Raw genomic sequence first — 22,627 nt, forward strand, 5'->3', positions numbered from 1 at the left:
AACAGAGAAACTGGGGAGAAGTAAGTGTAGCTGCAGTTAAAGGCACAGGCCTAACATAGAGATCCTATAGCCAGATAGTTAAAGCATGATGTGGACACAGGCATGTTCATGGTGAGTGGGAGCAAGAGTGTGCCTGAGGTCAGGTGGGCCAGCTGTCAGCAGGAAGAACCAGCACCCACAGCTGGGCTGAGAGAAACCTGCAGCTGAGTGGGGCACATGGTGCCTGGGGAACAGACCAGACAGACCTCGTGCCGTGCTTAAGGAGCAAGATTCATATTTCATCCCATCAGGTGGTGAAAGAGCCATGCATACGCTCAGCAATCTCTGACTACCTTGCTCAGCAGTCTCTGACTCCAGTTCCAGGCAGAACTGAGCCTGTGGGAAATTCCTCCCATCCCCGCAGAAGGCTGCTGTGGAGAAGGACAGACAGCAGGATGAAAATGGCCCGTGATGAAGACAGACTCCATGGAAAGATGCAAATAAATGCAGTAAAACCACAGAATTAGATTATACTGTAAAGACCCGATTTATAGAGTATAAACGTAAGTAAATCTGTAGGGTAAGTGGTACAGAGCTTTCTAGTGCCTCCTGCTCAGTCACAATAGGGGTTTGGGTGATTCATGAGCTCAGTTTCAAACTGTCAAAGGAAATTTCTTGGAAATCACAGGCTATCAGTTATCAAACACTACCCATGGGAGAAAAAGGACTTTAGGAGGTCCTGTTTAAATGCAATGCTGAGAAAGTGATCTGAATGGGCCTGAGACCCTGCATTTCTAAGAAGCTCCAGGAGAGGCAGGTGCTGCTGCTCCGGCACCATAGTCTGAGTCGCAGGGAATGGGGAAGCCAGCAGGGGAAGGGGGACAAGCTCAGAGTGAAGGGAGGGGTTTACAAGAAAACATTACATAAAAAAGAGAAAATATAGAAAACTTAATATTTTTGCACATTATAGAAAGGTTTAGTAAGCATCTGTAAAAATGTATTACCCAAGTAAGAGCCGTGAGCAAAAACAAACAAATCAATCTACCTCAAGAGATGGAAAATGCTTTAATATGGCCCAGGACTCTCTAAATGATCAAATAAACCACAAAACCATCTAAATGAAAACTGCAGCCCATGTTCAGAATCTAACCAGGAAGCCTAGCATGCTATTTACCTCAAGCTGATTTTTTTTTTTTTTTTTTTTTTTTTTTTTTTTTTTTAGTTTTTGGCTGTGCTGGGTCATGGTTGCTTTGGGCAGGCTGTCTCCAGTTGTGATGAGTGGAAGCTACTCCTTATTGCAGTGCACGGACTTCTCACTGAGGTGGCTGCTTTTGTTGCTGAGCACAAGCTTTAGTAGTTGTGGCACGTGGGCTCAGTAGTTGTGGCACGTGGACTCAGCAGTTGTGGCGCACAGGCTCAGTTGCTCTGCGGCATGTGAAATCTTCTCGGTTCAGATCAAGGATTGAGCCAGTGTCGCCTGCATTGAAAGGTGAATTCTTCTCCACTGCACCACCAGGGAAGTCCTGGTTCTTTATTTTCACTTGTCATTTCTTCTATGGATTAAAGTCCCACAAAGTACCTACTATACTTTCCTACTGATGGTAACTTCCAGGAATCGTGACAGCAGAGGAAATGAAAGAAAGAGAATAAAGCCCCCCTTCTGCTGAGCTGGTTCACTCCTACATCTCCTCCCCACCCACAGCTGCTGCTGCTGCTGCTAAGTCGCTTCAGTCATGTCCGACTCTGTGCGACCCCATAGGCAGCAGCCCACCAGGCTCCCCCGTCCCTGGGATTCTCCAGGCCAGAACACTGGAGTGGGTTGCCGTTTCCTTATCCCACAGCAGCTTCTCTCAATCAAATCCAACACCAAAGGGGGTGTCCTGGAGTGACAGGGGTGGGGACCTGTGAGCAGGAGAGGATACCTGGGATGTACACAGGTGGAGTGAAATGGCTTTGTGAACATGCTGCCCGGGTTTCATCTCCCCACACAGAAATAAAACTAATGGCAATACTGTGTCAAGTTGCTGCAGTTACTACTTCAGTCTCCAAATTTAATTTGCCCTCAAACATTTTAGAATCTCAATAATCCTATGATTTCCAGGGTTTAAGAAGGAAGAATAAGAATCTTTTATGTCCCTAAGTTGTACTACAGAGTTTCTTATGTAAGTTAACAGAATTACATTTACAAAGGAAAATTTCACAGACTCATTGTCTGAAAGTAAACAAACATCACCCTCAGAGCTCTCAGGGACAAAATTGTATCAAAAGCTGTGGTGAATGTTTTCCTGATATGGCAGTTCACCTTCTTCCTGACCTACAGTGGAACTGGAAATAATTAGGACCAGCTTTTGCCCTGTGACTGACTGAAGCTGCTTCCTGGGCAGCATTTGGGGATTAAGTTGAATATTTATTTTTTCATTTTCATGTTACAAAGCTACCATTCATTAAATTACAGCTACAGTCCACTAGATGGGTCTGGGGTGGTAAGAGTTTTAAAGAGCAGTTCTTTTGGTAATTTACAGAGTTGTCTTCTCTGTGTGTGTTGGTTCCTGGTTGCTCACACCTGTGTATTACTCACTCATCCTCTCATCCAGCAATCCCTCAGTACTCTCTCTGTGCTCTGAAGAATGCCACTTGCTAGGAAACATAGATGAAAATAAGATGCTTCCTGATTTTAAAAAGCTTCAAGGTACTGTGAGATACAGACTTCAAATTACAAAGCATGTCACAGGTGCTATCTTTTAATTTAATTATGATAAAATTCACATAATGTAAGATTTAACTACTTAACCATTTTATTGGACAGTTTAGTTTTCAGTACATTCACATTATTGTGCAACCAGGCTCGAGAATTTATTTTTTTGCCTCATAAAACTGATATTCTATACCCTTTAAACAAACAACTCCTCATCTCCCCTCCCACAGTCTCTGGAGACCACCATCTTACTTCCTGTCTTTTTGAATTTGACTGCTCTAGGAAACTCACATGAGTGGAATCAGAGTTTTCATTTCTTTTGTGTCTGGTTTATTTCATTTAGCAAGATGTCCTCAAGTTTTATCCATAGGCCAGAATTTTCTTCATTTTTAAGGCTGAATAATATTTCATTGTAAGGATTTAGTTCCTTCCAACTTTTGCCTGCTATGACCACAGGTGTACTGTAAATGCTATGTTAAAAGAAAACATAAGACACTGAGGAAGAATTGAGAGTCTATAAGACGCATTAGAGATGCCTCAGAAAATGAGGCGGAAAAGGCAATGGCACCCCACTCCAGTACTCTTGACTGGAAAATCCCATGGATGGAGGAGCCTGGTAGGCTGCAGTCCATGGGGTCGCTGAGGGTCAGATACGACTGAGCGACTTCACTTTCACTTTTCACTTTCATGTGTTGGAGAAGGAAATGGCAACCCACTCCAGTGTTCTTGCCTGGAGAATCCCAGGGACAGGGGAGCCTGGTGAGATGCCGTCTATGGGGTCGCACAGGGTCAGACATGACTGAAGCGACTTAGCAGCAGCAGAAAATGAGGAGACTTTCACCATCCAGACGATGGAGGGGATGGGTCTCTCAGGTTGAGGGACATAGTGCACACTGGAAGTTGGGAGGACATAGCTTTGGGAGAACCTACACACAACCCGAGTGCAGGGGTGTGTGTAAATCAGGAGACATTCTGGATGTAGAGGCAGATGGGGCAAGGGCTTCCTACCACCTTGTCTGTTCTGGTTTAGTCTCTTCTTCAAGAGTCTGCCCTGGCCCTAGTTGAGATTCCCAATCTGAGCGTGAAAGGAACATCACCAGCAGACATGGACACCGGCAGGTGCAGGTTACTAGCCTCTCTGCCATCTCCAATGTGAATCTTCCCTGCTCCCTTCAATTTGCTTTTGACTCTGAGCAAGTCTCTGGGCCCTATCTCCATCTGGGGCTCTGGTGCCTCACCTGTGACTGAGTCATGATTCTCTAGTGGCTACGAGCTCACCCCACAGCCTCTACTGGAATTGGCTTGGGGCGGTGCTGTGGTTCTACCAGCAGCTCACCCAGGCCAGTAAAAGTCAGATCTGTGCTTCAGAAAGAAGCAGTCTGCGGGGTGGGGCAGGGCAATGGCAGTTCAGTGTCAATGAATGGAGGACAAGTCTACGGGAAGGGCTAATGGAGAGAGGAGGAGGTGGCAACCAGAGGGCACCATGGGAGCAGGAGGAGATATCAGAAATACAAAGAAGAAAAGACGGAAAGGAGGAAAGGCAGGGGATATTGGACAGTTAGTGGCAGGGAGCCACGACTGACTTCCCAGACTTAGTATGAATAATCAGGTGTCCTGTAGAGTGTCCTGGGTCAGGTTAAGATTAAGCCCTGGAGCCCAGGACCCATCTACCACCATGAGGGGGCTCACTCCACAGGGAAAAAATTGCTGGTATCCCCATTCCATAGTCAGTTTCCAAGAAAGATTCACCTATGATGTCACTGATCTAATCTGCATCCATTAGGAACAAAGAGTCCCCCTGACACACTGACAAGGAAGCCAAGAGCAGATGTGGTGCTAAATATTTAGCTGGATTTTAAAGAGGCAAATGGGTCATCCCAGTGCACCAGCCCCAAGCTTCCCGTGGCAGATGCATGTTGATGTATGGCAAAACCAATACAATATTGTAAAGTAAAAAAAAAAAAAAAAAAGATGTTCTAAATTAAAAAGTTCTGGAGATGGATAGTGGTGATGGTTGTAGAACAATGTGAATATACTTAATGCCACTGAAGTACATTTAAAAATAGTTAGAATGGTAAATTTTATGTATGTTTTACCTCAATAAACAAGATAAAATGTTAACACTTAAAAAATAAATAAATAAATCAAGAGGCAAATGGCTTAAACTAACCTTTTCTCTTGGGTCAATGAGCGTGTCCAGGTTCTTCAATACCAGAGGCCCATCCAGGCTGTACTTGAAATTAACATAAATAATGTAAATCCTTCCTTCATGAGGCCAGGATGGTGGTGGACGATACTCAAGTTCCCAGGGTGCTTCTTTTTCAAGGTCTGTATATTCAATCCCCCTTTCTACTGAAATCATCTGAAATGCATATGACATCACACGAGTTAAGTGTCAGACAGTCTTGCTTATGAATTTTAGAGATTGCAAGTGAAAACTTCTGCTTTTATATCTTCACATTTGCCTTTATATGGTATAGAATATCTCAGGTCTCAGCATCCACAAAGGACAGAAGTAGGAGTCTTATGGGGCCTTGGGTGATTTGCAAATTTATTCACCGTCAACCTTTTTACTTATGACTACTTCCTTCAACTTTATATTAAAGCTAAAAGAATTAGAGAAATGATTGTTTAAGATTTTATCACTCTACCTTTCACATCTGCTTAATGTTAAATAAAATATATACATCTTTTTCTTAGTTTTGTGTGCTCCATGTCAACAGGTTTGATAGTTTGTGACTATAAATTTAAAAAAAAAATTTTAAAAAGAGACTTTTCTCAAAGAAAAGAACACTTATGGACACCAGCTAGTAAACTGTGGTTACAGAAGGGCCATGTGTTACAGATGAGCAGGACTGGATGGTCATCAACCAACATTTTAATAATTAGTCAGGTTCTACTCTGTTAGAAGACCAAAATTATAAGATTTCATTTTTATTGTTTTTCTCCCTTTAGGAGAAGGTGCAAATATTTAGAGAAAGTGTATAATTTACATATTGATTAAGGCCTCTTAAACAACTATAACTCCACACCTTGAAGAGCACATTTTGAGAAACAGCTTATCCTACCAGAAAGAAGGGCTTCCAGCAATTTTAGGTGCTCAACACATACAAGGATAAATGACAAAATGGGTTGGGGGAAAGGCAGAGGAAGCTATTAATTAAATAAACAAACCTCAGAGTACTGAATACTTTTTTTTGTAACTAAAAACAAGGAATTACCCCTTAAGAAGCAAAGATAAACAAGCTGCTAAGAAATTAGCTCATATTCTCTCCAGGATTACCTGACCTCCCTCCTGCAGAGACATTTATTATACTTGAGGATAGTTTGTGACTATAAAACCTGTTGACATGAAGCACACAAAACTAAGAAAAAGATGTATATATTTTATTTAACATTAAGCAGATGGAGAAGAATAAAAAGAAATCCCTCTGTTAACAATGATGCAAAAAAAATAGTTTTATTATTTTACATTAGAATTGCTTTTATTCCATTTAACAGCAAGGAGACTTGAAAAGACTAAGAATGGAAAGATAAACATCACCATATTCTCAACTTCGGTACTTTGCTTGATACACCACTGGAACATCCCTGTAAATGTGATGATTAGAGACAGGACCAGGCCAGCCTCCCCAGGATTCAAAGCTAAATGAGGAAGAAGAGGAACAGTCAGTCTCCTTCTCCACCCCCTCACCTAGTTCTGTCACTTTATGAAGAAGACTCTTTTATTTTTATAATTTTTATTGGAGCATATTTGATTTACAAAGTTGTGTTAGTTTCAGCTGTACAGTAAAGTGAATTAGCCACACATATACATAAAATCTATTCATTCTAAAATTATTTTCCCATATAGGCCATTACAGAGTATTGAGTAGAGTTCCCTGTGCTATATAGTAGGTCCTTAATAGTTATCTATTTTATATTAATATATAGTAGTGAGAAGACTTCTTTATGACATTTTAATCATTTGCATGTAATATTACTCATAATATTACTGTCTATTGATTGGGACCATAATACAGTGAAAAAAACACTATGGATTTAGAAAGAATTAGAAAGGTGATTTTATTAATCCCAACTGGATTGACATACAGTTATTATATGGGTGAGGATCATGTCATTATTCAGACTTTCATCATTATGGCTTCAATTATCATTATGTAATTTCACTTTCTATGTCCAATGTACCTGCAGTTGAAATCACAAAAACAAGGCAATTCTAGGAGCCAATGCTTTTAAATCTAAAGTATTACTCTCATGTTTCATTATTAAAGACTATGATTCAGAGTTACTACTATGAATAGTTAGGGATGGTGAGTTCATGCCACAAATACCTACACCTACTCATCTTGTACCCATACAGCAGTGAGGATATTGATCTTTGCTACAGAGAATCTTTCTCACCCCAATGTAACATTATCTATAACTAAGAGATCCGAGTAGACCTATAGCTAAAACCTAAACTCTCATTTGTGGAAAAAGTTTAATAGAAAACTTGATTCTCCCCTCTCAACTACAGGACACTACCTGGAATGTTCAGAATGTCATGCTGCTACAGCTGTGTAGACCTCAACCCCTTCAAAGAAAGATGAAAAGATAAAAGGTCTCAACAAGGACCTACAGCAAATAAATATACAAAGAAACTATCCAAAGCAATCTATAGATTCAATGTAATCCCTATCAAATAACCAATGACATTTTTTACAGAATAAGAACAAAAAATTTTACAATTTGTATGGCAACACAAAAGACAATGAATAGCCAAGGCAATCTTGAGAAAGGAAAACAAAGCTGAGGTAATCAGGCTCCCAGTCTTAAAACTATACTACAAAGCTTCAGTAATTAAAAGAGTATGCTACTGGCACAAGAAACAGAAATATAGATCAATGGAATAGGATTGAAAGTACAGAAATAAACCCATGCTCCTATGTCACCTAATCTATGACAAAGGAGGCAAGAATATATAATGGAGAAAAGACAGTCTCTTCGATAAGTGATGCTGGCAAAACTGGACAACTACTTGTAAAAGAGCGAAATTAAAACACTCCCTAACACCATACACAAAAATAAACTCAAAATGGATTACAGACATAAATGTAAGACTAGACACTATAAAATTCTCAGATGAAAATAGATAGAACACTCTGTGACATAAACTAAAGTCATAACTTTTTGATCCACCTCTGAAAGTAGTGAAAATAAAATAAAAAATTAACAAATATGACATAATTAAACTTAAATGCTTTTATACAGCAAAGGAAACCATAAATAAAATGAAAAGACAACCTATAATATGGAGGAAAATATTTGCAGATAAAATGACTAACTAGGAATTATTCTCCAATACATACACAGACCATGGTTCAATATCAAAACAAATAACCCAATCAAAAAATGGGCAGAAGATCAAAAATGACATTCTTCAAAGAAGACATAAAAATGACCAAAAAAGCACATTAAAAGACACTCAACATCTCTAATTATTAGAGAAATGCAAATCAAAAGTACAATGAGGTATCACCTCACACCAGTCAAAATGACCATCATCAAAAAGCCTACAAACAATAAATGTTGGAGAGGATGTGGAGAAAAGGGAAACCTCCTACACTGTTAGTGGGAATGTTAACTGGTATAGCTCGTATTGAGAACAATACAGAGGTTCCTTTAAAAACTAAAAATAGGACTACCATATGATTCAGCAATCTCACTTCTGGGTAAATATCCAGAGAAAACCATAATTCCCCCCAATGTTAATTGCAGCACTATTTACAATAGCCAGAACATAGAAGTTGGACATAAATGTCCACCAAGAGAGGAATGGATAAAGAAGAGGTGGTATATATATACACAATGGACTATTACTCAGACGTAAAAAGAAAGAAATAATGCCGTCTGCAGCAACATGGATGAACCTAGAGATTGTCATAAGTCAGATTCAGAGAAAGATAAATAGCATATGATATTGCCTATATGTAGACTCCAACAAAAGGCTAGAAATGAACTAATCTACTTACAGATGCAGAAAATACAAGGGGTAAGGGAGGGAAGGGATAATTTGGAAGACTGACACATATACACTACTATATATAAAAGAGATAACTAATAAAGACCTACTATAAAGTACAGGGAACTCTGTAATGACTTACAGGGAAAAGAATCTAAAAAAGAGTAGATATATGTATAGCAGATTCACTTTGCTGTACACATGAAGTGCTGTACACTAAGATAACAGTAAAAATCAACTACACCCCTATAAAATATTTTATTTTTTTTAATTTTTTTATAAAATATTTTAAAAATAAAAGAATGGCCCAAGTGAGTCAAAGCAGGCACCCAAGGCACCCACCGCAGGTCAGCTGGAACAGGCAGGTTCATACCTGGTCTTTGTTCCTGAAGATTCCTAAAGCCAAAAAGAAAAGTTCTTTCCAATATGGCAATTTATTTGAAGTATTCTTTAAAATGAAAATTACTAAAAATATGCATGCAGCCCAATGTTCATGAGGTAGAAAAAAAGAATCCAAAAAAAGGGGATATAAATATAACAGATTTGGGTTTCCATGTGGCTCAGTGGTAAAGAATCTTCCTGCTAATGCAGAAGACACAGGCTTGATCTCTGGGTCCGGAAGATCCCCTGAAGGAAATGGCAACCCACTCCAGCATTCTTGTCTGGAAAATCCCATGGACAGAGTAGCCTAGCAGGCTATGTCTATGGAGTTTCAAAGAGCTGACATGGCTTAGAGACTGAGCACACAGTAATAGATTCACTTGGCTGTACATTAGAAACTAATACAACACTGTAAAGCAAATAAACACCAATAAATCTTTTTTTAAAGGTCTCAAGAAGGATCTACTGTAAATAAATAAATGGAAAAAAAGATAAAAGTTATCAAGATGTAAATAACTTCACATGGACCACACTGTGGAGTCACATGCTACAAACACTTTAATACAATTCATTAGAATCTGAAGCTATAAACTGTAAGCATTCCATAAATATTCAGATTTTTACTTACTATCTGCCAGAATCAGGGCTGCAAAGGAAACAATAGCGACAAAGATGGCACAGATGACATCCAGATACACAGCGAGCTGTTGGGACATCGTCAAAAGCAGGAAACAAGCCTCTGGATTTGTGAACCATAATATAATGAATAAACATAAAAACCATGTTAGCTGCTTCTAATGAAGGAGAGCATTTTGCTTAGTTCAGCATTTACACAAGGTAGGACAGCAAAGTTACACATTCAAGGAAACTGAAGATTCCAGGAAGCTAGGTTCTGACAAAGACAACATATAGTACATATAGAATCAGTCCAGTGGCTTTGTGAGAAGCATACACTGAAAACTTCAACTCACAGGCTATCAACAGAAATACAATCACAAGGAAAAAGAGAGAAAAAAGTCTAATCCGCACAATTCCGGCAGTGCTGGACCTCAACATGAAGGTCATCCTCTCACATGTCAACTGTTCCCAGCTCTCTGATAGCAGACAGCACAGCTCACACTGTTTCCAGCACCTTCTGCACTCATTACATGACCCTACATGTGTCTACTTTTAGGAGCTAATATCTAAAGGACCATCAGCTAACAAGATCTGCATGCGGTTTTTTAAAATGCAGTCATTATCTTCAAACAGAATAAAGATTTTAGAGATAGCTCAAAATTTTTCAGACTTAGTGGAAATTCTGAAATTTCTTCCTAGAAAATAATTCATTGATACAAAGTATGATCAAGTGGGTGGCAAATCAGGAAATTATACTCCTCAATCATATCTGCCACCCTGTATACTCTGAAAGAAGAGTCAATAAACTAAAGCCTGTGGGCCAAGAACAGCCACCACCTGGTTCTGTAAAGTTTTATTGGAACACAGCCCCAGCTATTTGCTGACATATTATCTTTGTCTGTCTTTGTGCTATAACACCAAAGGTAAGTATCTGCAATAGAGACAGTATAGTACAAAAAGCCTACAATATATTCTATCTGGATGTTTATTAAAAAAAAAAAGAAAAAAGTTTCTTAACTCCTGCCCTAAAGAGAGAGAGAACCACAGGGCACAGTGATGGAAGGACGAAGGACAAGGCAAACGAGGCAGGGGAGAAAAGCAGGGGGTGATGGGGAAGAGGGGCACACAGAGGGATGCCGAGAGGAAGGGCTGGGGGGAGGCAGGTGTGCAGAGGGGGATGAGGGGCAGCACAGAGAGAGGTGGGAGCAGCCAGGCCACCTGAGAAGAAGGTCAGGCCTCAGAAGGCAGCAGACCTCATATTTTGAAATCATCTCCAGAAACTGACAGACCTGAGTGCAAATCCTGGTATGTGTCGAACAGTTTCTGAAACTTGTGTTTGGCTTTGTACGCCCGGATGGTCCCGAGTCCCCGGAGAGAAGATGCTAAGTGAGAAAACACTGGACTCTGTGCTGGGGAAGCAGAGACAGACACACAACAGAGAAAGTCAGGGAGGCTGGACGCGAGGAAACCCACTGCCTCCCGGGGTCTGTGGTCACACGTCCTGACAAAGGGCACACCCAGGGCTTCCTGGAGGGCTGCCTGGGGAAGGAAGCTGCCCCTTTTGGAAAGGATCTTCCATGTGACCCTCAAACTCCTGTTCACGCCAACCTTCACTTTAACAACCTGGAAATTAAAGATTCTCTTTGAACTCACCTTTGACCAAATTCAAATTGAAGCTAGATTTAGGTAAAGGAACTCTTTATTAACTCATCAAGATCCTCTCAAACATGCCTTCCTCCAAATTCTTCTGGCATCTCTCCATGTGGAAATTGTTCACAATGTTTTTTAAAACATATTGAAGGACGGTTGATTTACAACAATATGTTAGTTTCAGGTATATAGTACAGTGAGTCACTTATTTTTTCTTATTATATTCCATTATAGGTTATTACAAGATACTGAATAAAATTCCTTGAGCTTTACAGCCAATCCTTGTTGCTTACCTATTTTACATGGTACTGTTTATCTGTTAATCCCATATTCCTAATTTATTCCTCCCTTCCAGTCCCCTTTGGTAACCATAAGTTGTTTTCTGTATCTCTGAGTCTATTTCTGTTTTGTACATAGTCTTTTACTTTTTAGATTCCACATATAAGTGACGATGTATCATATTTGTTTTTCTCTGAATTACTTTACTAAGAATAATATTCTTTGCATCCATGTTGCTGAAAATTGCAGTATTTCATTCTTTTTCATCACTGAGTAATTATTCACTAATTTATGAGTCAGTGGCATTCCAAAATTTAATTCATTAGAGTCCTCACCACACTGAATTTTGATGAGCTACCTGTGTGCCATCTCCACCTTAGATGAGTAGCCTAAAGGCTGGGATAGAGTCAGTACATCCCCCACCCTGGACCAGACCCAGACCCAGGACAGGGTGAGACAAGTAAGGGGAGTGGACAGTCTGATGCCTCCCCCGTCCTGAGCCTCTCCCTGCACCTGCGCCAGGAGCCTCTGTGCGAGTCATGGAGCACCCAGTGCTGCACCACCCTTGTGCCCACAGGACCCAGCAGATGAGGAGCCTTTGAATGGTCTTGACTTCCACTCCAGAGAACCTAATTGATGTTTTTATAACTTCCCTGCTAGAAACTTGAGGTATTTGGAGATCACTGTGGCATGTGACACTCACATCATCCTTTTAGAATCTGACAGTGGCCTTAGTGTCCACTCTCTTTTGAGTGATTTCATGTGGGTTTTGGGTCTGGTGTCACATGACTGGTCATTCATTTCCTGCCATCTTCTCTAAGAGCACACTGACCATGAGCACCAGGGTCAGGCTCCTGCCCATCAGGGAACAGGTGAGCTGTAGGCTGCAGGGCAAGGAGGACCCCTTACGGTTCTCATTCTCCACAGTAAACAAGGCTGTAACTTGCTGTGTCAGTGGCAGACTGTGACACTGTGACCTCTGTCCGGGATGAGTGATAATTTGTGTTGTATCAGCAGGAAATACCGACATCACCTTGTTACCTGTGCATCTCCTGAGAAGAGCTGTTAGTAAAACCTGGGTGTTTAGAAGAAGTTAAGATCACTTATCTTGCAGGCAGCTATGGAGATTTTATAAAATGAAAGGGAAAAAAGTCAAGGGGGAGAACTCCAAATTATTTTCAGGGCCTGACTCCTTAGCCTACAATCTGAACATCTGTCTGGTGACAGTGTAATCAGTAGCAATGTGCACATGGGCGCTGCGGGGTGGGGGTGCGCTGGGATACAAGGGGGCAAAGACACAGAACCTCCTCTTATGCTTAGTGTCCTCCGTTCTACCAGCAAGGAAGGAGAAGGCTTCCTCCTGTGAGACACTGGAGCTCAGAGAGGGTAGGAACCCCTGGCTGGGGGTGGACAGCTTGGGCTGGAGGCCAGCTGACCATCCACTGGACCCTGGGGCTCTTTCAACCTGGGGGTGTCTGACCAGGAACCATAACTATTAGTGCCCCACCTGTGACACTGACTTAAAGGAAAAACCTTCTGTGAAACTGAACATGATCATACATTTCCCCTCTGTACGTTGTTCAGGCAAAGAGCTGAAAGTGATTCAGTGGTGCTTTGCCTTTGGTCATCCAGTTGCATGCCTGTGTTCTCATTTCAGCATCCACAAGGCTCTCTGCCTTCACTAAGTTGAATAACATTTTATTTTAGCTTCCTATAACTTTGCCCTTTTAAGAGCAACACAAACACAGACCGAGCTCATGCTTCAAATAAGAGAGACTGGGAGCTCTGTTCAGTCCTTTTCTGCACCCCGGCAGGTGTCCCAATCCAACCCCAGAACTCAGTCTGGAACCAGGGTTCTCACAGGGATAACGCAGGTGAATTCCGGGGCCATCACCCTGTCAGAAGGATGCCAAGGCTGCAGCTCCAGAGAGCACAGAAAACTCACAAGAACCAGGCTCCCATTTTCACAGCAAATGTGGTGACATCAACACTACTTATCACAGACAAGACTTCTGAGCAGGAAGCAGACGTGACTGTTCACCCAGGGAGAGTCCTGGAACGAACTCTTCAGCATGACCTCCCTCACCTGCTTCCCTGTCGGGAGATCAAAGCTGCAGCTGATTCTCTCCAGCAGGCATGGTGGCCAGGGTCAACTTTAGAAACCAGGTATCATCTCAACCTTGAACACCAGGGAACCAAACATCCCACCACCTACCTTACCTCATGCCCAAGAGTTTCAGCGGGCCAGAGGGAACGCACACCTGTGAAAAGCCATCCTGTTTCTTTCAAACCCCTCTTAGGGCTGAGCAGGATGCCAGGATGAGTGAACTGGAGGGTCTGCAAAGACAATTAATTTGTACAGGGGAAGAGGGGATGTCAAGGCTCTGGTATTATGTTGCCCAATGTAACAGTCTTTTTCCCACAAACACTGAGCTCACTATCCTGAAGCAGATATGTAGCAGACATGGAATCACTCAGCAGTCACAGACACATGTAACTTTACATTTCATGTGACTGACAGCTACATTTTCCACAACCCTGAGGACACTTGGGAACAAACCTCACAAGGCCAGGACAACTTCCCTGGCAGGGGGAGGGAAGGAATTGCATGCAAGGACCATGGGCTGACAGCCTTCCTGCAGGTTATCATTCATGCTCTGTGAGACCTGCTAGTCATTGTTGTTCAGTCCCTAAGTCGTGTCTGACTCTTTGTGACCAAATGAACTACAGCACGCCAGGCTTCCCTGTCCTGCACTATCTCCCAGAGTTTGCTCAAATTCATGTCCATTGAGTCAGTAATACTATCTAAATATTTTATCCTCTGTCGTTCCCTTCTCCTCCTGCCCTCAATCTTTCCCAGCATCAGGGTCTTATCCAATGAGTTGGCTTTTCAGATCAGGTAGCCAAAGTATTGGAATTTCAGTTTCAGCATCAGTCCTTCCAATGAATATTCAGGACTGATTTCCTTTACGATTGACTGGTTTGATCTTCTTGCTGTCTAAGGGACTCTCAAGAGTCTTCTCCAGCACCAAAGTTCAAAAGCATCAATTCTTTTGTGCTCAACCTTCTTTATGGTCCAACTTTTACATCCATACATGACTACTGGACAAACCATACCTTTGACTATACAGACCACTGTCAGCAAAGTGATATCTCTGCTTTGTAATATGCTGTCTAGGTTTTTCAGTTTTTCTTCCAAGGGCAAGTATCTTTTAATTTCATGACTGTGGTCAACATCCACAGTGATTTTAGAGCCCAAGAAAATAAAGTGTGTAACCGTTTCCACTTTTTCCCCATATATTTGCCATCATGGGATGGGATTGGATGCCATGATCTAGTTTTTTGAATGCTGAGCTTTAAAACCAGTTTTTTTCACCCTCCTCTTTCACCTTCATCAAGAGATTCTTTAGTTCTTTGCTTTGTGCCATTCGAGTGGTATCACCTGCATATCTGAGGTTGTTGATATTTCTCCAAGCAATTTTGATTCCAGCTTGTGATTCATCCAGCCTGGCATTTCACATGATGTACTCTGCATATAAGTTAAATAAGCAGGGTGACAATGTACAGACTTGAAGTACTCTTTTTCCTATTTGGAACCAGTCTGTTGTTCCATGTCCAATTCTTACTGTTGTTTCTTGTCTTGCATGCTGGTTTCTCAGGAGGTAGGTATGGTGGTCTGGTATTCCCATCTCTTCAAGAATTTTCCAGTTGTGATACACATAGCCAAAGTCTTCCATGTAGTCAATGAAGCAGAAATAGATTATTTTCTGGAATTCCTTTGCTTATCTATGATCCAACGGATGTTGGCAATTTGAGCTCTGGCTCCTCTGCCTTTTCTAAATCGAGCTTGCACATCTGGGTAGTTCTTGGTTCATGTACTGTTGAAGCCTACCTTGAAGGGTTTTGAACATTACCTTACTAGCATAGAAATGAGTACAACTGTGCAGTACTTTGAACATTCTCTGGTATTGCTTTTCTTTGAGATTGGAATGAAAACTGACTTTTCCAGTCCTCTGGCAACTGCTGAGTTTTCCAAATTTGCTGGCATATTGAGTTTGCAGCAAACTAACAGCATCTTTTAGGATTTGAAATAGCTCAGCTGGAATTTGATCACCTGCACTAGCTTTGTTTGTAGTGATGTTTCCTAAGATCCATTTGACTTCACACTCCAGGATGTCTGGTTCTAGGTGAGTGATCACATCACTGTTAATATTTTCTTATTTCTTCTTGTTCAAGGTCTGGTGTCTTTGGCAGTGGCCTGCAAGTACTTTATAAGTGTCAAACTCAAGAAATTCTCATAGGAACCCCAGAAACTGAGGGATTAAGAACACTCACTTAAGTAAGATTAAGTATATTAACCTACCTAAGTGGTAGAGCAGATGTCAGACCCAACTCTGTTTTATTCCAAAGTCTGTACCTGTGTATTAAGTCATTATAGTCATGTCCGACTCTTTGCAACCCTATGGACTGCTGCCCACAAGTCTCCTCTATCCATGGGATTCTCCAGGCAAGAATACTGGAGTGGGTTGCCATTTCCTTCTCCAGGGGATCTTCCCACCCGAGGGATCGAACCTGTATCTCTTATGTCTCCTGCACTGGAAGGCAGGTTCTTAACCACCAGCTCCACCTAGTTCAGTTCAGTTCAGTCTCTCAGCCATGTCCGACTCTTTGGAAGCTCCTTATTCCCAAGGCTGGGCTTTTATTCACAGCTGCAGTGTCTCTTTTAGCATGGGCGGCTGCGACCAGCGCACTTAGTGCAGCTGAGAGGAGCTACCCCACGTCCGAGGTCAGGGGCAGAATCTGGGAGGACCCCATGCCCGAGGGGAGGCGGCCAAGAGGAGTTACCCCACATCCAACATCAGGGGCAGCAGCCGAGAGTGCCAGGCACAGGAATGACCAAGAGGAGCTACCCTACGTCAGAGGTCAGGGGCAGCAGCCAAGAGGAGCTACCCAGCGTCCGAGGTTAGGGGCGGTGGCCAGGAGGACCTACCCCACGTCTGAGGCCAGAGGTGGCAGCCGGGAGGACCTACCCCATGCCGAGGCCAGGGGCCGCGGCCGGCAGGAGCAACCCCACCTCCAAGGAGTGGTGGCTGCACAGGGTGCAGGAGGTCCTAGAGGAGCTAGTCCACGTTCAACATCAGAAGGGACAGTGGTGAGGAGATACCCCTTGTTCAAGGTAAGCAGCAGCAGCTGCACTTTGCTGGAGCAGCCGTGAAGAGATACCCCAGGTCCAAGGTAAGAGAAACCCAAGTAAGACGGTAGGTGTTGCTAGAAGGCATCAGAGGGCAGACACACTGAAACCATAATCACAGAATACTAGTCAATCTAATCACACTAGGACCACAGCCTTGTCTAACTCAATGAAACTAAGCCAAGCCTGTTAGGCCACCCAAGATGGGCAGGTCATGGTGGAGACATGAATGTGGTCTGACAGAATGTGGTCCACTGGAGAAGAGAATGGCAAACCACTTCAGTATTCTTGCCTTGAGAACCCCATGAACAGTATAAAAAGGCAAAGTGATAGGATACTGAAAGAGGAACTCCCCAGGTCAGTAGGTGCCCAATATGCTACTGGAGATCAGTGGAGAAATAACTCCAGAAAGAATGAAGGGATGGAGCCAAAGCAAAAAAAAAAAAATATATATATATATATATATATATATATATATATATATATCCAGTTGTAGATGTGACTGGTGATCGAAGCAAGGTCTGATGCTGTAAAGAGCAATATTGCATAGGAACCTGGAATGTCAGGTCCATGAATCAAGTCAAATTGGAAGTGGTCACACAAGAGATGGCAAGAGTGAACATCGACATTCTAGGAATCAATGAACTGAAATAGACTGAAATGGGTGAATTTAACTCAGATGACCATTGTATCTACTACTGAGGGCAAGAATCCCTCAGAAGAAATAGAGTAACCATCATGGTCAACAAAAAGGTTCGAAATGCAGTACTTGGATGCAATCTCAAAAACAACAGAATGATCTCTGTTCATTTCCAAGGCAAACCATTCAATATCACAGTAATCCAAGTCTATGCCCCAACCAGTAATGCTGAAGAAGCTGAATTTGAATGGTTCTATGAAGACCTATAAGACCTTTTAGAACTAACACCCAAAAAAGCTGTCCTTTTCATTATAGGGGACTGGAATGCAAAAGTAGGAAGTTAAGAAACACCTGGAGTAACAGGCAAATTTGGCCTTGGAATACGGAATGAAGCAGGGCAGAGACTAATACAGTTTTTCCAAGAAAATGCACTGGTCATAGCAAAACCCTCTTCCAACAACACAAGAGAAGACTCTACACATGGACATCACCAGATGGTCAACACCAAAATCAGACTGATTATATTCTTTGCAGCCAAAGATGGAGAAGCTCTACACAGTCAGCAAAAACAAGACCAGGAGATGACTGTGGTTCAGATCATGAACTCCTTATGCCAAATTCAGACTGAAATTGAAGAAAGTAGGGAAAACCACTAGACCATTCAGGTATGACCTAAATCAAATCCCTTATGATTATACAGTGGAAGTGAGAAATAGATTTAAGGGACTAGATCTGATAGATAGAGTACCTGATGAACTATGGACTGAGGTTTGTGAAATTGTACAGGAGACAGGGATCAAGACCATCCCCATAGAAAATAAATACAAAAAAGCAAAATGGCTGTCTGGGGAGGTCTTACAAATAGCTGTGAAAAGAAGAGAAGTGAAAAGCAAAGAAGAAAAGGAAAGATAAAAGCATCTGAATGCAGAGTCCCAAAGAATAGCAAGAAGAGATAAGAAAGCCTTCCTCAGTGATCAATGCAAAGAAATAGAGGAAAACAACAAAATGGGAAAGACTAGAGATCTCTTCAAGAAAATTAGAGATAGAAAGGGAACATTTCATACAAAGATGGGCTCAATAAAGGACAGAAATGGTATGGACTTAACAGAAGCAGAAGATATTAAGAAGAGGTGGCAAGAATACACAGAAGAACTATACAAAAATCTTCATGACCCAGATAATCACAATGGTGTGATCATTCACCTAGAGCCAGATATCCTGGAATGTGAAGTCAAGAAGGCCTTAGAAAGCATCACTACGAACAAAGCTAGTGGAGGTGATGGAATTCCAGTTGAGCTATTTCAAATCCTGGAAGATGATGCTGTGAAAGTGCTGCATTCAATATGCCAGGAAATTTGGAAAACTCAGCAGTGGCCACAGGACTGGAAAAGGCCAGTTTTCATTCCAATCCCAAAGAAAGGCAATGGCAAAGAATGCTCAAACTACTGCACATTGCACTAATCTCACACGCTAGTAAAGTAATGCTCAAAATTCTCCAAGCCAGGCTTCAGCAATACGTGAACCATGAACTTCCAGATGTTCAAGCTGGTTTTAGAAAAGGCAGAGGAACCAGAAATCAAATTGCCAACATCTGCTGAATCATGGAAAAAGCAAGAGAGTTCCTGAAAAACATCTATTTCTGCTTTATTGAGTATGCCAAAGGCTTTGACTGTGTGGATCACAATAAACTGTGGTAAATTCTGAAAGAGATGGGATACCAGACCACCTGACCTGCCTCTTGAGAAATTTGTATGCAGGTCAGGAAGCAACAGTTAGAACTGGACATGGAACAACAGCCTGGTTCCAAATAGGAAAAGGAGTACATCAAAGCTGTATATTGTCACCCTGCTTATTTAACTTGTATGCAGAGTACATCATGAGAAACGCTGGGCTGGAAGAAGCACAAGCTAGAATCAAGATTGCCGGGAGAAATATCAATAACCTCAGACATGCAGATGACACCACCCTTATGGCAGAAAGTGAAGAGGAACTAAAAACCCTCTTGATGAAGGTGAAAGAGGAGAGTGAAAAAGTTGGCTTAAAACTCAACATTCAGAAAACGAAGATCATGGCATTCAGTCCCATCACTTCATGGGAAATAGATGGGGAAACAGTGGAAACAGTGTCAGACTTTATTTTTTGGGGGCTCCAAAATCACTTTAGATGGTGACTGCAGCCATGAAATTAAAAGACACTTACTACTTGGAAGAAAAGTTATGACCAACCTAGATAGCATATTGAAAAGCAGAGACATTACTTTGCCAACAGAGGTCTGTCTAGTCAAGGCTATGGTTTTTCCAGTGGTCATGTATGGATGTGAGAGTTGGACTGTGAAGAAAGCTGAACGCTGAAGAATTGATGCTTTTGAACTGTGGTGTTGGAGAAGACTCTTGAGAGTCCCTTGGACTGCAAGGAGATCCAACCAGTCCATTCTGAAGGAGATCAGCCCTGGGATTTCTTTGGAAGGAATGATGCTAAAGCTGAAACTCTAGTACTTTGGCTACCTCATGCGAAGAGTTGACTCATTGGAAAAGACTCTGATGCTGGGAGGGATTGGGGGCAGAAGCAGAAGGGGATGACAGAGAATAAGATGGATGGATGGCATCACTGACTTGATGGACGTGAGTCTGAGTGAACTCTGGGAGTTGGTGAGGGACAGGGAGGCCTGGCATGCTGTGATTCATGGGGTCACAAAGAGTCGGACACGACTGACCAACTGAACTGAACTGAACTGCAGTGTCTTTGAGGGAGAATAATCAGGGTTAAGGATGCCCATGTGTGAATACATGCATTTTTCCTCCAGACTTCGTTATTTATATTCAGAATACTCTCAGATCTAACTCAGCTAATAACTAACAGCTTTTGCCATTACCATACATCGTATTAAGCACCAGAAGTTGAACAAAGTTCCTGGGAATCTTGTATGAAAACACCTTAAAACAGAAGATTTAAGGGATGGTCTGAATACACCTGAACAACTTGCTAACCCACTGCTACCAAAGCCTGTGGCAGCATTGCTAGTTGATCACAGCAGCCTTTCAAACAGAATTTGCATGTGACTTCATCATTCAGGCACTGCTAAATGCAGAGCGGACCAGACCGTTAAAAAGAATGAACTAATGCCATTTGCAGCAACATGGATGGACCTAGAGAGTGTCACATGAATGAAGTCAAACAAAGAGGGAGAAATATCATATGAAATCCTTTATATGTGGAATCTAATAGGAAATTATACAAGTGAACTTACAAAACAGAAACAGACTCTCGTTCTTAGAGAACGAACTTATGGTTGCCGGGGGAAGAATGAGAAAAGATAGGGAGCTTCGGATGGACGTGTACACAGTGCTGTATTTAAAATGGATAACCAACAAATATCTACTGAGTAGCACATGGAATGTTAAGTGCAGCCTGGATAGGAGAGGTGTTTGGAGTAGAATGGATACATGTATATGTATGACTGAGTTCCTTCATTGTTCACCTGAAGCCATCACAATGTTGTTTGTTAATTGGCTATACCCCAATACAAAATAAAAAGTTTAAAAACAAACAAAAAAGAATTGGCGAGAGAAAGGCATGGAGAAGGCAATGGCAACCCACTCCAGTACTCTTGCCTGGAAAATCCCATGGGCAGAGGAACCTGGTAGTCTGCAGTCCATGGGGTCGCTAAGAGTTGGACACAACTGAGCTACTTCACTTTCACTTTTCACTTTCATCCATTGGAGAAGGAAATGGCAACCCACTCCAGTATTCTTGCCTGGAGAATCCCAGGGACAGAGGAGCCTGGCAGGCTGCTGTCTATGGGGTCACATAGGGTTGGACATGACTGAAGCGACTTAGCAGCAGCAGCAGCAGAGAAAGGCAATCAAATGCCATCCAGGTTTTATGTACTGCTCTGTGACTATTGCTATGCTCAATTTTGCAAAAATGTGCTCAATAAACCCATTATAATCAGCTGCATATTCCTCATTAAGATGAAAGTGTCAGCCTAAGCTTCTAGAGGCAACTAGGTAGCAGGATCTGAAACAAAACCTCGGGACTTCAGTAGTCCTTCAGAGCACAAAGAAGAAGCAGGTTTATGCCTTCTGGCCATAGCTGTCAGACAAGTGAACTTACAGAACAGATGTCCTTACAAAATAGATGTCAGGTGTCCTTCTTGCTGGTGGTTCCAGCAGTGACCTTAAGAAATACTATAAGTTACTATTTAGAGAAAACAGCAGTATTATTATTTATGGCACAGACCCACCACCTAGAGAGAGAACATAGACAATTCTAATCAACTAGCCACCACATGTGGTTATCTGGGGTGTGTAGGAGGGGGTATCTGGATTGAATTTACAGTCTAACATTCCTGCAGCCTACTAGAGTACCAAAAATTCCAATATTCCACAGAGATGGGGCCAAAGTTTTCAGACTCTTCAGATGAAACATTGAGAAAATCCTGTACTGCTTCTTCATTATAAAAGCCTCAGGAGGTGCCCTTCTCTCCACTTCTGTGTGGATGGGAAGTAGCCCTTCCCTAGGTATAAATCTTAATCACTTGTTCCTTCTGGAACAACACCTCTTTGAATGTACCAGAGACCTGCTTTTTCCAACAAAACTACTGAATGACTCCAGCTCATGTGCACCCTCAAATCATAAAACGTCTGAAGCCTTGTCTACACAGAAGACTGGATGGAGCTCATCACTTCCTCTTCTGCCTCCCCAGGTCCTACCATGCTACCAAGTCACATCAGCAGAATGCCACATACCTGGACTCTACTGCTCCCCATCCACCCAAACACCTCACAAGACCACACCTCACAGGAGTTCAGCTAGTTCTCTTGATGAGTGAAAACTTCTAAAGCTTTTATAAAACAGATGATCACTATCCTTTTTGCAAATAATTAGAATAAGTATCTCTTAAGCATTTTTATTATTAAAAACAAAGCACACAAATGCCACAATAAAGGGAAAAAACTCCTTTGAATGAACTTAGATTTTTTTTCCACTTGGTAGATACAAAGACTCATAGGACTCAATATGCTTCTCTTCTTGGCTTGGTTTCTAGAAGGTTAAATTGGTATTAATTTGTAATAATTATTCATGATTCGGGTCTCTGATATAAATATTTTCCTTCCTTATTTTTTGGCTATAGTTCTTACAACTTTTTAAAAAACATGTAACAATTCTGCTTTATTTTTTTGTTTTAAT

At 41.8% G+C, this 22,627-nt stretch overlaps 1 protein-coding gene across 1 annotated transcript in view; it reads right to left on the reverse strand.

Annotated features, from left to right (window-relative positions):
• The window catches only part of LOC123464531 (ATP-binding cassette sub-family C member 4-like), a 159,087-nt gene that overhangs the window by 43,190 nt on the left and 93,270 nt on the right, over positions 1-22,627 (reverse strand). The window contains 4 exon segments of the mRNA XM_045162456.1: positions 4,845-5,036; positions 6,219-6,319; positions 9,688-9,798; positions 10,967-11,086. Of these exon segments, the coding sequence (XP_045018391.1) occupies positions 4,845-5,036; positions 6,219-6,319; positions 9,688-9,798; positions 10,967-11,086 (524 nt within the window).

Source organism: Bubalus bubalis, chromosome 13, assembly GCF_019923935.1.
Source record: "Bubalus bubalis isolate 160015118507 breed Murrah chromosome 13, NDDB_SH_1, whole genome shotgun sequence".
Lineage (NCBI taxonomy): Eukaryota > Metazoa > Chordata > Mammalia > Artiodactyla > Bovidae > Bubalus > Bubalus bubalis.